The following is a 15,021-nucleotide window of genomic DNA, read 5'->3' on the forward strand; positions in this document are numbered from 1 at the left end:
CTGAGTGGTTAGAGATCCAATCGCTGATGACATTGTTTTGTACAATATCCCTGATTTTGATGTCAACACAAACGACTTCAATGGTTGCACTCTCAGACTGAAGTATGTAACGAATGATAGAGCAGCGGAGTAATTCAGTTTGAGTCGTCAGGCAAGCTGGGTTGCTGGTCCCTGGCTTCTCAGAAAGGGAGGCTTTATGGGCCTTTTATCTCTGCTGAAAGACAGATGATGTCAGTGAGTGATGTGGACAGTGTCCTCTAAGGATGCCTGCCGGGTCACTGCTCACTGGGCTTTCAGCAGTGGGTTTGCTGAGGTAACCTGATCTAATTGGCTTCTAGAATAAGGAATCTCATTACAACAAACATTTCACTCAAAGCATTATCATAGCAGTTTACATTTATGTGTTTGTGTTTATATGTGTTTACATTTATTTTTGTTTTGTGTCTGTTTCTGTGGATGTCTGCTGTGTGTACAATGTGTTTAAGTGCCTCAAACCTTATGCAGTTGGAGTTCAGAGGAAGTACACTCGGAAATGTTAATATTTGCATATTTTGCTGTCATCCTGTATCACTTTCAGAGGAAGTACACTCTGAAATATTTGCATATTTTGCTGTCATTCTGTATCACTTTCAGAGGAAGTACACTCTGAAATATTTGCATATTTTGCTGTCATTCTGTATCACTTTCAGATGTGATCATTAGCCTTTTGCTGTACTTCTTAATGTGTATATAATGTTCGCAGCATTTTGTTTACCGCTGTATTCCCTCTCTACTGAGTACTTCTTTAAACGCTACCCTCTGGTCCCCCTGACATCTGCTTCATTTCATCTCTCCTCTGAAGCCTCTTACAAATTGGTCTCTGGGAAAAGATCTAAGGTCCTGCCATCCACTTGTGAGAAATATGTGATGGACACTAATGGTTACAAATGAGATTCATGAGTTACATCTGAACCTCATTTTGACCAGGCTCAGAATGAGCCATAACACCCAATGAACATTCAGCAGCCAAAATAAGCTTGAGTTGATTTAGGCTTTAGACTGTTGCAGGGCCTGTACAGGTCTGTATCCCTTCACTCCATGCCCACCACCAAAGACTACACATTTACCCAAGTACCTAAGCACTACTTGTTGAAACCCTCAGAGGTTAGAGTAGATTGGACAGACTGACTGACACAACCCGGCCAGGCGGTGCAGAGACATGACACTGATCTTGCCATTTAGAACCTGCCAAGCTCAAACTTATGACCAGGGTGTGTCTTGGCCCAATGTGGGTGTTGGGGGTGGGAATGGGGTCCAGGCAGGGCATATGGGGTCAGCACTGCAGAGACCTAGGATATCCCCTTCAATCTGCCCCATTAAGGAGCCTGTAGCATGACTGGACGACATGGCCAGGACAGGAGTCAGGATAGCAGTCTTGGGACTCAGTAGTCAGTTATGGTGCTTGATGACCTGCATGCCCTCCTGTCCAGGCTGCTGGTCTGAACCTATCACAGATGAGCATGGGCTCATCACATGATCCCTGAGTAATCCCTTTCCTGTCACTCGATGCCCCTGTGTTTTGGACACCGTTGCTAGGATAGGATACGTCCACATAGGGAAAAGAGTTGGAGATCCCTGATTCAGTGCACCTGGTTTTGAAAAGTGAGACTTATTGATCGCACACCTTCCCGTCATCGCTCACCTCTGCCCCCCCCCCTCTGTCTGTGGCCCACATAGGGTTAAGATCTCCAGCTTCCGTCCAGGAACCTGGAGGTGCGAACCAGTATCACATTTACAGCTCGGTCGTTCCCACACCCGATTTGCTGCGCTGTGTGTGTATGTGTGTGTTTGTGTGAATATACAGTATATATATGTTCCTGCATTGGTGTGTCATTGGAAGCCTGTCACTCTGTCTCTGTAACTCTATATTGGTAGTTGCAGCGTGGCTTAACCTTCATGACAGGCTCTTGTGGAACTGATTTGCACACATAATTGGAAACGCATGTGGGTGAAACTGAGAAGACTGAGGACGAGTCTGTCCTGACATGAGACTACAGTTGTAGGTTGTCGTCTGTCTGTGTAAAGGGCACCCAGAGGCACCCCATGGAAATGGTTTGTGTCCCACACACGGCAATGTCTGAACCAGCCCTCTTGTTGGAAACACTCAAGAATGCAGACAGAGCATGGTCAAATTATTTATCATCGTACATTTCAATTACTGTTTTTGTGTGTCTGTAAATCATGAAAAAAACAACCACAATTTCACGACCTTTCCACTTTCATATGTCTGTGATGATCAGTGAATTGTTTCTTGAAGTTTGGATGATATGAGTAGCACCTCTGATCCTACCTCTGTCTCCATCTCAGTCTCCAGTTTGCTACATATCCAGGTGCCCTGGTGTCAGAGTATGGGGTATACCCGTGGCTGTGAGTCCAAGCTGGTCACACAGGGATACATTTGGCCCTGGAAACTGTAAACTGCCTGACAGTCATCTATGTCTTGCTGGGCCCCTTTGATTCCAGTCAGCTCCTAGGTTATATGAGCCAGCAGTAGACATATTAGAGAGAGAGGCCCTCCAGAGCAGCTTGACTGGCTTGCCGGGGACAGGACAGTGCCCGTGCTACACCCTGGAACCATGTTCCAGAATCTCCATTTCAGTTTTAGGCTGTGTACTCATCCCATTTAACCAAATTATCCAAAGCTGGGTTGTTGAGATGTTGGAAACGAAAAAAAGATTTTTTTTTTTTTTCAAAAACAGGGTTTGGGTTTAGTATGGCCAATTGTACAATAGAATAGTACAGTAGTCAGTCAGGCTATGCGTATGAGCTGTAAATGGTAAAGGGCTAATTAGTGTCCCTACTGGTCTCCCTCTGTATGTACAGGATGTTTTCATTAGGGTCTCCTCTCAGTCCTCAGCCTGCAGCTGCTCTCCAGCTCTTCCTTTTCCCACAGTTTGAGTAAATACTTCCTATCAACCTGGGAAACATCACAGCCCACTAAACCTGGGCTATGCTCATAGACTGTGACTGTTCTGGTCATGAGTGGGACATTCTCTGACAGTGGCTGGCTTTGTGCATGGAGGATTTGCCCATACATTGTAGGAGGGTGGTGCAAGTCTTCTCAAGTTGGTTTTATTGACAGTAGAAAATTAGATTCCACTGAACTGCAATAGTTGTATCTTTTCCAACCCATGACATGGTACTCCTTAGTGTTGCTCACTCCACTGTCTTGTTGTGTGCATCATTAAGGAAGGAGGTATTGGCACTGTTCTGTCATTGAAGACTCAGATACAGCTGAACAGTTCACTTGATATGGATGAAAATACCCGGGGGGAAAATGCTGACAGTCCGCACTTTAACTTCATAGTCATTGTTTGATTTCAAATCCAAACTTTTGTAATATAGAGCCCCAAAAAATAAAAAAGGGTTCACTGTCCCAATAATTACAGAGGGCACTGTAATTCATATCATAGGCCTAGTAGTACTGTAGAGCTCTTTTTACTTGCACACAATATAGCTGGACCACCCCATCCTGTCCCTAGGGGTCCACAGCACTGCAGCGCCCCAACCCAACACACCCCACTCAGCTTTACGATCTTAGTGAAACATTCATTATTGGTTTCAGGTGTGATAGGCCAAGGCCAGAGTTTCAACCAACAGTACGGCAGACCCCCAGGGCCAGGACTGAGCAGCCCAGCAGCTAGGGATTGCCTAAATAGGTATCTCCCCTGACGTGGGCATGTTTTCAATATAGACTCCTTTTGTCATACAGTATTCTGTATAAGGCATCCAGACCTTATGCAAATTGCACAGTATACCTGTAATCTTGTAATATATCAAATCTAGTGATACATGACTTGACATTTCTGCCATTCATTGTGATATTGTGGAAGGATAACCAACCTAATTAATAATTCCAAAATTAAATCTATAATCGGCTTCCTATTTCCAACAAAGCATCCTTCACTCATGCTGCCAAACATACCCTCGTAAAACTGACTATCCTACCGATCCTTGACTTGTCATTTATAAAATAGCCTCCAACACTCTAATCAGCAAATTGGATGCAGTCTATCACAGTGCAATCCGTTTTGTCACCAAAGCTCCATATACTACTGTCACGACTACCGCCGAAGTCGGCTCCTCTCCTTGTTCGGGCGGCGTTCGGCGATCGACGTCACCGGCTTACTAGCCATTGCCGCTCCATTTTTCATATATCCATTTGTCTTGTCTTGCTTCCATACACACCTGGTTTTCATTTCCCCAATCAATCTACTTGTATTTAACCCTCTGTTTCCCATCATGTTTTGTGTGTAATTGTTTCATGTTATTGTGGTGTCTTATTACGCGCTTTACTTTTGTTATGTTCTGTGTTTTGAGCGCATTTGATTTATGTAGTGCTCTCGTTTTGGAACTAAAATAAAAGTGCGCCTGTTTACCTCACGCTACTCTCCTGCACCTGACTTCGCCTCTTATACACCCGTTTGACAGAATTACACACCTCCAATGGAGTCAGCAGGAGCAGGTACCCCGGTTAGAGGAGTCGAGGAGCGCGTCCAGGAACATTCGGCCATGTCATCTTGGTGCCATGATGGATCGCGTTGTCCAGACCATGGACCGCTGGGAGAGACAGGAAGTCCACCTGTTCCATCCGGAGAGAATTCCAGTGGGATACGTCTCTCCCTTCCCAGGGAGTATGATGGAACGGCAGCACAGTGCCAGGGATTCTTGTTACAACTGGACCTCTCCCTGGCCACTGTGCACCCAGCTCCCTCAGGAGGGGAGAGAGTGGCCGCCCTCGTCTCCTGCCTCACAGGAAGAGCGCTGGAGTGGGCAAACGCCGTATGGAGAGAAGGAGACACGGCGCCAGACCACTTTGAGGAGTTCACCCGTCGCTTCAGGGCCGTCTTCGACCATCCACCTGAGGGCAGAGTGGCGGGGGAGAGGCTCTTCCATTTGAGACAGGGAACGAGGAGCACCCAGGACTTCGCCCTGGAATTCCGGACCTTGGCTGCCGGAGCAGTCTGGAACGACAGGGCCCTCATCGACCACTATCGATGCAGCCTACGAGAGGACGCAGCTGGGAATTTTATCGACAGAGCATTAGCCATTAGGTTAGGGATCCCCATTTTTCCTATAGTTAGACCCTTCCCGGTACACGCTCTAGATAGTCGACCATTAGGGTCCGGGCTAATCAAGGAGGCCACCATCTCTTTGGCCATGGTTATGCAGGGGAGTCATGAGGAGAGGATCAGTCTCTTTCTCATTGACTCTCCTGCGTTTCCTGTGGTACTAGGCCTTCCTTGGTTGGCTCTGCATAACCCCACTATTTCCTGGCAACAGAGGGCTCTCATGGGGTGGTCGCGAGAGTGCTCAGGGAGGTGTGTAGGGGTTTCTGTTGGTGCAACCACGGTGGAAAGTCCAGACCAGGTCTCCACCGTGCACATCCCCCAGAATATGCCGATTTGGCTCTCGCCTTCTGTAAAAAGAAGGCGACTCAATTACCACCTCATCGACGGGGGGATTGAGCGATAAATCTCCTGGCAGACGCTGCGCTTCCCAGGAGTCATGTGTATCCCCTGTCGCAAGTGGAGACGGTGGCTATGGATACATATGTCTCTGAATCCCTGCGTCAGGGGTACATTCGACCCTCTACTTCACCCGCCTCCTCAAGTTAATTTTTTGTGAAGATGAAGGATGGAGGTTTACGCCCGTGCATTGACGATAGAGGTCTCAATCAAATCATGGTGAGGTACAGTTACCCGCTACCTCTTATCGCCACGGCGATTGAGTCAATGCAAGGGGCGCGCTTCTTCACGAAACTGGATCTCAGGAGTGCGTATCTGGGAGGGAGAGGAGTGGAAGACAGCGTTCAGTACCACCACAGGGCATTATGAGTACCTCGTCATGCCGTACGGGTTGATGAATGCTCCATCAGCTTTCCAATCCTTTGTAGACGAGATTTTCAGGGACCTTCACGGGCAGGGTGTAGTGGTTTATATCGATGACATTCTGATTTACTCTGCTACACTCGCCGAACATGTGTCCTTGGTGTGCAAGGTACTTGGACGACTTTTGGAGCATGACCTGTACGTCAAGGCTGAGAAATGCCTGTTCTTTCAGCAGGCCGTCTCCTTCCTAGGGTATCGCATTTCCACATCAGGGGTGGAGATGGAGAGTGACCGCATTGCAGCCGTGCGTAATTGGCCGACTCCCACCACGGTAAAGGAGGTGCAGCAATTTTTAGGGTTCACCAATTACTACCGGAGATTTATCTGGGGTTTTGGCCAGATTGCTGCGCCCATTACCTCACTGCTGAAGGGGGATCCTGTAAGGTTGCGGTGGTTGGCTGAGGCGGACAGGGCTTTTGGGCAACTAAGAGCTCTGTTTACTTCGGCTCCAGTGCTGGCCCATCCGGATCCCTCTTTGGCATTCATAGTGGAGGTGGACGCGTCCGAGGCTGGGATAGGAGTCGTGCTCTCACAGCGCTCATACACGGCACCGAAACTCTGCCCCTGTGCTTTCTTCTCGAAGAAGCTCAGCCCAGCGGAGCATAACTATGATGTGGGGGACCGGGAGTTGTTGGCTGTGGTTAAAGCGTTGAAAGCGTGGAGACATTGGATTGAGGGGGGCTAAACACCCTTTTCTCATCTGGACTGACCACCACAACCTGGAGTACATCCGGGCAGCGAGGAGACTGAATCCTCGTCAGGCAAGGTGGGCCATGTTCTTTACCCGTTTTGTGTTTACCCTGTCCTACAGACCAGGTTCCCAGAATAAGAAGGCAGACACACTGTCTGTATGACACAGAGGAGCGACCCATGGATCAGACTCCCATACTCCCGGCCTCCTGCCTGGTAGCGCCGGTCGTGTGGGATCTGGATGCGGACATTGAGCAGGCGTTGCGTACAGAGCCCGCTCCCCTCCAGTGTCCCCTTGGGCGTATGTACGTCCCGTCTGCTGTCCGTGACCAGTTGATCTCTTGGGCCCATACCTCTCCCTCCTCTGGTCATCCGGGGATCAGTCGGACGGTGCGCTATCTGACTGGGAAGTACTGGTGGCCCACTTTGGCTAAGGACGTGAGGGTTTATGTCTCCTCCTGCTCGGTGTGTGCCCAGTGTAATGCTCCGAGACACCTGCCCAGAGGTAAGTTACATCCCATACCCGTTCCACAATAACCTTGGTCACATCTGTCAGTGGATTTCCTAATGGATCTTCCTCCCTCATAGGGAAACACCACGATCCTGGTCGTTGTGGATCGTTTTTCTAAGTCCTGTCGTCTCCTCCCTCTGCCTGGTCTCCCTACGGCCCTACAGACTGTGGAGGCCCTGTTCACACACGTCTTCCGGCACTACGGGGTGCCTGAGGATATAGTGTCGGATCGGGGTCCCCAGTTCACGTCGAGAGTTTGGAAGGCGTTTATGGAACGTCTGGGGGTCTCGATTAGCCTTACCTCAGGTTTTCACCCCGAGAGTAACGGGCAGGTAGAGAGAGTCAATCAAGATGTGGGCAGGTTTCTGAGGTCCTATTGCCAGGACCGGCCGGGGGAGTGGGCAGCGTTTGTGCCCTGGGCCGAGATGGCACAGAACTGGGGTACCAGCCGGTTCTGGCACCGTGGCATCAGGGTCAGACCGAGACTCCTGCGGTGGACGAATGGTTTAGGCGCGCGGAGGAGACATGGGAGGCCGCCCGTGTCCATCTCCAGCAAGCCGCTCGTCGTCAGAAAGCCAGCGTGGACCGTCACCGCAGTGAGACCCCGGTGTTCGCATCGGGGGACCGGGTCTGGCCCTCGACCCATAACCTGCCCCTCCGCCTGCCCTGCCGGAAGCTGGGTCCTCGGTTTGTGGGGCCATTTAAAGTCCTGAGGAGGGTGAACAAGGTATGTTATAGGTTACAACTCCCCCCTGATTATCGTATTAACCCCTCGTTCCATGTGTCTCTCCTCAGGCCGGTGGTGGCTGGTCCGCTCCAGGAATCTGAGGTGCGGGAGGTCCCTCCGCCCCCTTTGGACATCGAGGGGGCCCCGGCGTACATTGTTCGTTCCATCCTGGATTCGAGGCGTCGGGTGGGGGGCCTTCAGTACCTCGTGGAGTGGGAGGGGTATGGGCCGGAGGAGAGGTGCTGGGTTCCGTTTGCAGATGTTTTGGATCCTGAACTGCTGCAGGAGTTTCACCGAGTTCACCATGCGCAATGCCAAGCGTCGGCTGGAGTGGTGTAAAGCTCGCAGCCATTGGTCTCTGGAGCAGTGGAAACCTGCTCAGATAAGGCATGACAAAGAAATACCTTGCCGTACATTTATACATTAAATTATCCAAGAATATAATAAATGGTTCAATAATTGAAATGACCATTATTCCCAGATCCCAAACTGTGGCATACTCATCAAATCAAGATGGAACTTTGTATCCATTCACTGATTGTTATAATATTCTACAAAATGTGTAACCATCTGATCCTTCTAAGACATGATGAGCATAGTGTTGTGTACTGACTGTGCACCATGACAGTGAAGCCTGCAGATATGTTTATACCGTGTCAGTGTGAAAAGTAGAGAATGAGCTAGGGAAACTGACAGATCAATAATGTTACGTTGCTATACTGACTGTGATTGGGGCAAAATAATATCTGAAGTTAGCCAATTTTTGGCTAGCTTTAATGGTACATCAACTGGCAAAAAACGAACCAAGTTAATTTACTTATGTTGATACGGGACAAAACAAAGGCAATTTCAGAATGTGGGAGAGTCATGTCCCCCCGTCCCCAGTGAATGTTGTGCCCCTGGGGTAAAGGGTTAGGTTCAATTGTTTGGTCCCCACAAGGTTGGTAAAACCAACGTGTGTGTGTGTTGTGTGAGCGTGCGTGGATGTGTCTTTGTTTAATAGATGGAACACATACTGTAAATGTCTATAAGTGTGTGAGATGTGTAGGTGCCTAATGTCTGAGTATGTATAATGTGTCATTCTCTCCTCTGAGTATGTGTGTGAGAGGGTGAAAGTCCATCAGTGAATGTAATTCAGCTTTTGAACATTCGAAACCATTTTCCCTGGCTTCCCACCTGCATTCCAATTGCTCGTTACTCAATGGGAAATATCTGGCAAACGCAGCATTATAGCAGCTTTCGAAGTGGTCATCCCATCCCTGACAAGCCAGTTTTACTAACTCCATTAGTAGTAATGTATTGCATTGACAATGTTTGTTGTTTAGCGTACTTCATCTATTTAATTGTATTTGTTGAACTTGAGTACTTTGAGTACATACTTGTGCATTCTAAGTAGTTAAATAACAGTGCGGATGATGACACCAAACAAACATTTTTGTGTGTGTAAATCTAAATGTCCTAGGCATCATGCCAGTACAATCTGTTAATTCAAACAAGTATTCATTCTCCGTAAGCCCCTTCCCCCCCACTTCTTGCAGTTCCACCTGTTGGTCTCCCTCCTCCACCCCCTCATCCCCTCCACCCTCCCTTTTCTAAACCATAATCCTGGGAAGCTGGATTAGGGGTTTGGGGTCAAATGCTTTACAGGAGAAGGTTACCCTTTTCACAGTGCTAGAATGGTTTGCTTGGGCGCTGCTGTCGAGTTTGCAGTCAAGCCAGTAAAAGTGAGAATGTGACTTGGTGAAATGTAAAATGGGCTTCAGGATGACTGATAAGAACGCATGCAGCCAGACGTTCTACATTTTGATCAGTGTTGTCAAAAAAGGTTATGAAACGGTAATGACCGATGGCCTGATTAGAGGTAGTGGGTGCTGAGGGGCTTAGGGGTGGAGATGTTATGTCCTCTCTGGTCATAAAAAAGGTTGTATAATCTGTGATCATGTCTCTGTAACGGCATACCTGGCCTGGGAACCTCACGCTTCACTGATAAACACAGGGATTAAGAGCTCTGGTTCCACTGATCTACTGATCCCATGTAGAGAGAGAGAGAGAGATTTTTTTTAACGTATTATGTTAAATGAAGGTTAAATAAAAAATAAACAAAATAAATCACACACTTACGGTAAGATATTTTCAGAGCGTTATTACGGACACCATTTGCTCAGCATGGGGTGCAGGAATAGTACCAGGGTTTCTCAATTTAACCCTGACAGATCCTCCAGCCAAGAATACCCAGTCAGTCAGTCAGTAGGTTTTTGTTTCAGCCGTGGGCTGCCTGCTTGTCGTTGAACCGGGATGGTTCCTTCTAAGCTGTGGAAGTATATGGTGTTTGCCTAAGCACAGATCTCCTTATACAGCCCTAATAATGATTCCATTAATTGAGTTAATTGTGAAATTCTCTCATTTCTGTGTCTGTTTTGGATTAAAGCTGGAAAGTCTGCTAGACTGCAGTGGTCGAAGGAGTGGACTGGCCTTCTGCTGACTCACCTTCTGTAGTAAAATAATGTCGTTTGAGAGATCAAGTGCTTTTACGATATCCTAGCTTGATTTGTTTCTCCATGTTTAAAATCAAATGTATATGTGTAGGCTATGTATTTTTCTTCGAGCATGTAACTACTGAATAAGCCTAGGTACTAATGGCAGTATTAATGTATGTGCCAGTTAAAACAGCTCAGTCTGTATTGACAGGAGAGCCTGTGCTAGACTGTGTACTGTACTGAATTTCCATAATCACAAAGCAAAGGCAAGATCCCTAGTTAATGGGTCGGTATGTACAGTAGGGGGCTATAAGTCCTCATTCACTGCTGTGTTCACCTCTCCATCTGTAGATAGCCAGACATATAGAGGGACTAACGCGCGCGCGCGCGCGCACACACACACACACACACACACACACACACACACACACACACACACACACACACACACACACACACACACACACACACACACACACACACACACACACACACACACACACACACACACACACACACACACACACACACACACACACGGATACACACACACGGACAGACACACACACACACACACACACGGACACACACACACGGACAGACATACACACTGAAAACACATCATCCAACACACAGAATGTTTTCCCGACAATAAGTCAGGAACAATAGCAGGCATCTCAAACACAACAGCTGTGATGAGTAATATTACTCCTGTGGGACATTAGGGAGAACTCTGTGTGACTGTGTTGGGAGGGAGTTGGGGGGTTTGTATACTCTAAGTATATAATGGAATTTTGTAGACTTGTATGAGAGGGGTTTTGTGTGTGTGTCTAGTCCTGAAGAAGTGTCCCAGTTGCTGTCTCTCTTCCATCTGTCAGAATGCCATCAGACTGACATCAGAACGGGGGTGTTCCCACTGAACCCAGTACCACCTCACCCCTCTAAAGTCATATTATGTACACACACACACATGAGCAGACAGGCACATGCATACAATAAGAAAAGCTTTCTCTCACTTATACCCATTGTAAGATAAAAGGCAAGAAAGATCATTTTTACAATGTGTTTTCACCATTCCATCTTCTTCTGTCTTTTTTTTCTCTCTCTCTCTCTCTCTGGCTGTGCAGACACGTTCCAGTCTCTTCTGTCGTTCACTCTGAACCTGACCAGTGCTCTGTTTGACAGTGCCTATGAGCCCCTCTCCCAGGATGCTCGCCCCCTGGTGGCAGACCTCTTCTCCGTCCTCTCTCTCTTCCTGGGAGGAGACGGCAACACCTCCATGGAGCGCTCCGTGCACCGATTCTATGATGACCTCTTCCCACTGGTGTACCGGCGCCTTGTCAACCCTGGCCTGGCCTCGTCCCCGCCCTCCTCTGAGCACAGTGAGTGTCTGCGCAAGACGCGCCAGGATGTCAACCCGTTTGGGCCCCACCCTCGTGCCCTGGCCGAGGGGCTGACCCGGGCTCTGAGTGCAGGGCGGGCACTGAGCCGGGCACTGATGATGGGGGCAGAGGTACTGAACGCCACAGAGCGGGCAGGGCTGTCCAGGGAGTGTGGGCGTGCTCTGGTGAGAATGCAGTACTGCCCCCACTGCAGGGGCCTGACCCTGATCCGGCCATGTGGAGGACTATGTCTTAACGTAATGCGGGGTTGCCTGGTGGGGCTCTCGGAGCTAGACGGGCCCTGGAGGCACTATGTGGCCCTGCTGCAGGAGCTGACGGGGGCCCTGGCCGGGGGCCACGATCTGGAGCTGGCCCTGCTGGGCATCAGGAACCACATCAACGACGCCATCCTGCACGCACAGCTGCATGGGCCACGCATCAGCGCCATCGTGAGTCAGCACCTCACCCATCACTCACACTTCACCTGTCTTAGGACTGTACTGATATGACACACCTCCCAAGGCCCATGATGACACATCTTGAGCACATTACCACCCCTCATAGGACACATGTCACTGAAAATCATGGTATGTCTCAACCGTCATATAAAACTTGTTTTCTTAAGTCTTTGTGTTCTCTATTAATGACACTCACAAAAAACCTCTCAAGACTCTTCTGTGTAACTCCGTGGTGGGCAAGGAGTGATGTGGCAAGGAGTTCCTTGGCTGCCTGTTAGGAGTGGGGGGCATGAGGCAGCATGGACCCTCTCTTTTGGCTTTGGACTCAACAGGCTGGGAGATGCGAGGCTGGCAGATTTCTTGGTACTTGTAAAGCAGGGAGCAAGAGAAGAGAGAAGGGAGAATTTGTCTAATTCCACCAAAGCTGAATGTATCCCAGTGAGTCAAACAAGAGACTGTTTAAACTTTACAGAGAAAGACAGACAGGACATGATCTCTTTGCTCACACTAAAGAGAACCTGTGGTGTAGAAAAACATACCTATGTGTATTCTAGCTGAGTGATTTAGTTTAACAAGCTTGAATATTCAATTCTAGCTCCGATGATAAGTAGATTATGGTAATGATTGCACCTGTGGGCCTGATTTAGATTGTGATTATAAATATGATTAAAATTGTATTTATGGTAATGAGACATGAAGGATTACACTATATAACACATATCTGTTTATGTTGTACAGAGGTGTTAGTGCGACAGGAGTGGGGGTCCGTGGGGGCCATCAGCACCCCTCCCCATCCCATCAGCACCCCTCTCTGTTACTGGCACATTATTTGTAGTAGTCTTTTTACGGTCTCCCTGCCACCCCCAGGATCAAGTGTTGCTCACTCACTGGTTCAATAGGGCTAGGATGGCTGGTTACCCTCTGGGCCGGCATTTGAGGTCTGGACCCAGAGACGGGAAGGGAACCCCCCCCCTTTCTTATGACTCATTCACCTTTCACAAACGTCTGCACATTCACTCTTTCACACCTTTTGCTTTTCGCCTCCTCTTCCTCCTGCTCCTTTTCCACTGTTTAACATTTCTTTCCCTCCCCACACAGATGTGTGTGCGCATTTTGTATGTGTGTTTATAATCCTTTATAATATAGGGGGATTATCATTCTAGATGTCCTGCTGCATGTCTTTCCTGTGGAGATAAACCTCCTCCTACAGTAACATATACCAAACTACCAGAGATAGAGGCGATGTGGGCCTATGTAGCTACAGTAAATCATGTGTTCGTTGACAATAACATCCCCTCTTCTGCCTTTCTGACTACTGCTACATAGCCCCTCTCTTTCCCCCTCCATATTCCCTTCACTTCCTCTCTCTTTTCCCCTCCATATTCCCTTCACTACCTCTCTCGTTCCCCCTCCACTACCTCTCTCTTTTCCCCTCCATATTCCCTTCACTACATCTCTCTTTCCCCTCCATATTCCCTTCACTACCTCTCTCTTTCCCCTCCATATTCCCTTCACTACATCTCTCTTTCCCCTCCATATTCCCTTCACTACCTCTCTCTTTTCCCCTCCATATTCCCTATCCCTACCTCTCTCTTTTCCCCTCCATATTCCCTTCACTACCTCTCTCTTTCCCCTCCATATTCCCTTCACTACATCTCTCTTTTCCCCTCCATATTCCCTTCACTACCTCTCTCTTTCCCCTCCATATTCCCTTCACTACCTCTCTCTTTCCCCTCCACTACCTCTCTCTTTTCCCCTCCATATTCCTTTCACTACATCTCTCTTTCCCCTCCATATTCCCTTCACTACCTCTCTCTTTCCCCCTCCACTACCTCTCTCTTTTCCCCTCCATATTCCCTTCACCACCCCTCTCTTTTCCCCTCCATATTCCTTTCACTACCCCTCTCTTTTCCCCCCTCCATATTCCCTTCACTACCTCTTTTTTTCCCCTCTCTCCTTTCCTTGTCTTACTCCTGTAACGTGGTTTGTTGGGCCAGGTTTCCAGTTGGCCAGGGGAATGGGGAGAGTTGCCTGCTAAGCACATCCATACAAACTGTCCATTAGCCTATCTACTGTAGTTAAGTGTAGGCAGATTGTTATGCGGAGTGGAACAGGGGAACCCATGAGCAGACTCAGACAAGGAGACTGGGATGAAGTAACCAAGGTATTTATTGACACACAGGGGGAGATGGAGTGAAGGTCAGGGGAAGCTCGGACGGGTTGCTGGAACCCATGTGCGGAGGCTGAGGCTGGAGCGAGAGGGGTTGAGACAGGGTAAGCAGGTCCGGAGGGGAATCCAAGGGAGTAGTAGAGTGGGGAATCCAGGACAGAGTAGCAGGATGACGAGACGTGGGACTGGAGACAGGGACCAGAGTCAGAGTGGGTAGAACTGTAGCGGAGAGGAAAACAGCGTCAGGCAGTGAAAACAGGCACCACAGGATCTGAATAGTAACAAACGGCTAGAACCGTAGACTGACTGAGAAGAGATTACAATCTGGCAGCATGGAAGTGGCAGGGCTGAGTATTTGTAGAGGTCTTGATTATGGAACAGGTTGCAGCTGGTGGGGATCTGCTCTGACTCCAGCACACCTGTCTCCGCCCACACAATCACACACACACACAGAGAGAGAGGGAGAGAGTACTGGGGGAGTGGTGGCAGGTCAAGGAGACACAGGATGAGCAGTAGAGGGCGTTGCAGGAGCAGATGTGACACAGATGCCTGACGCAGCAGAAGCAGCAGCAGGCCAGAGCAGACAGACACACCAACCTTTCCTCCCTCCCTCTCTCCCTCCGCTCCCACCCCCCACCAGAGCCTGCCAATCACTCCCTATCTGCCAAAACACAAC

The 15,021-nt window shown here is 48.7% G+C and overlaps 1 protein-coding gene across 3 annotated transcripts in view; it reads left to right on the forward strand.

Moving 5' to 3' along the window:
* gpc5b (glypican 5b) overlaps window positions 1–15,021 on the forward strand; it is a 77,309-nt gene that overhangs the window by 7,428 nt on the left and 54,860 nt on the right. For all 3 annotated transcript variants that reach the window (XM_071345382.1, XM_071345383.1, XM_071345381.1), the window contains exon 3: window positions 11,463–12,166. In XM_071345382.1, the coding sequence (XP_071201483.1) occupies window positions 11,463–12,166 (704 nt within the window). The remainder of the gene's footprint in view (window positions 1–11,462; window positions 12,167–15,021) is intronic.

The sequence above is a fragment of the Salvelinus alpinus genome, chromosome 16 (assembly GCF_045679555.1).
Source record: "Salvelinus alpinus chromosome 16, SLU_Salpinus.1, whole genome shotgun sequence".
In the NCBI taxonomy this organism is placed as follows: domain Eukaryota; kingdom Metazoa; phylum Chordata; class Actinopteri; order Salmoniformes; family Salmonidae; genus Salvelinus; species Salvelinus alpinus.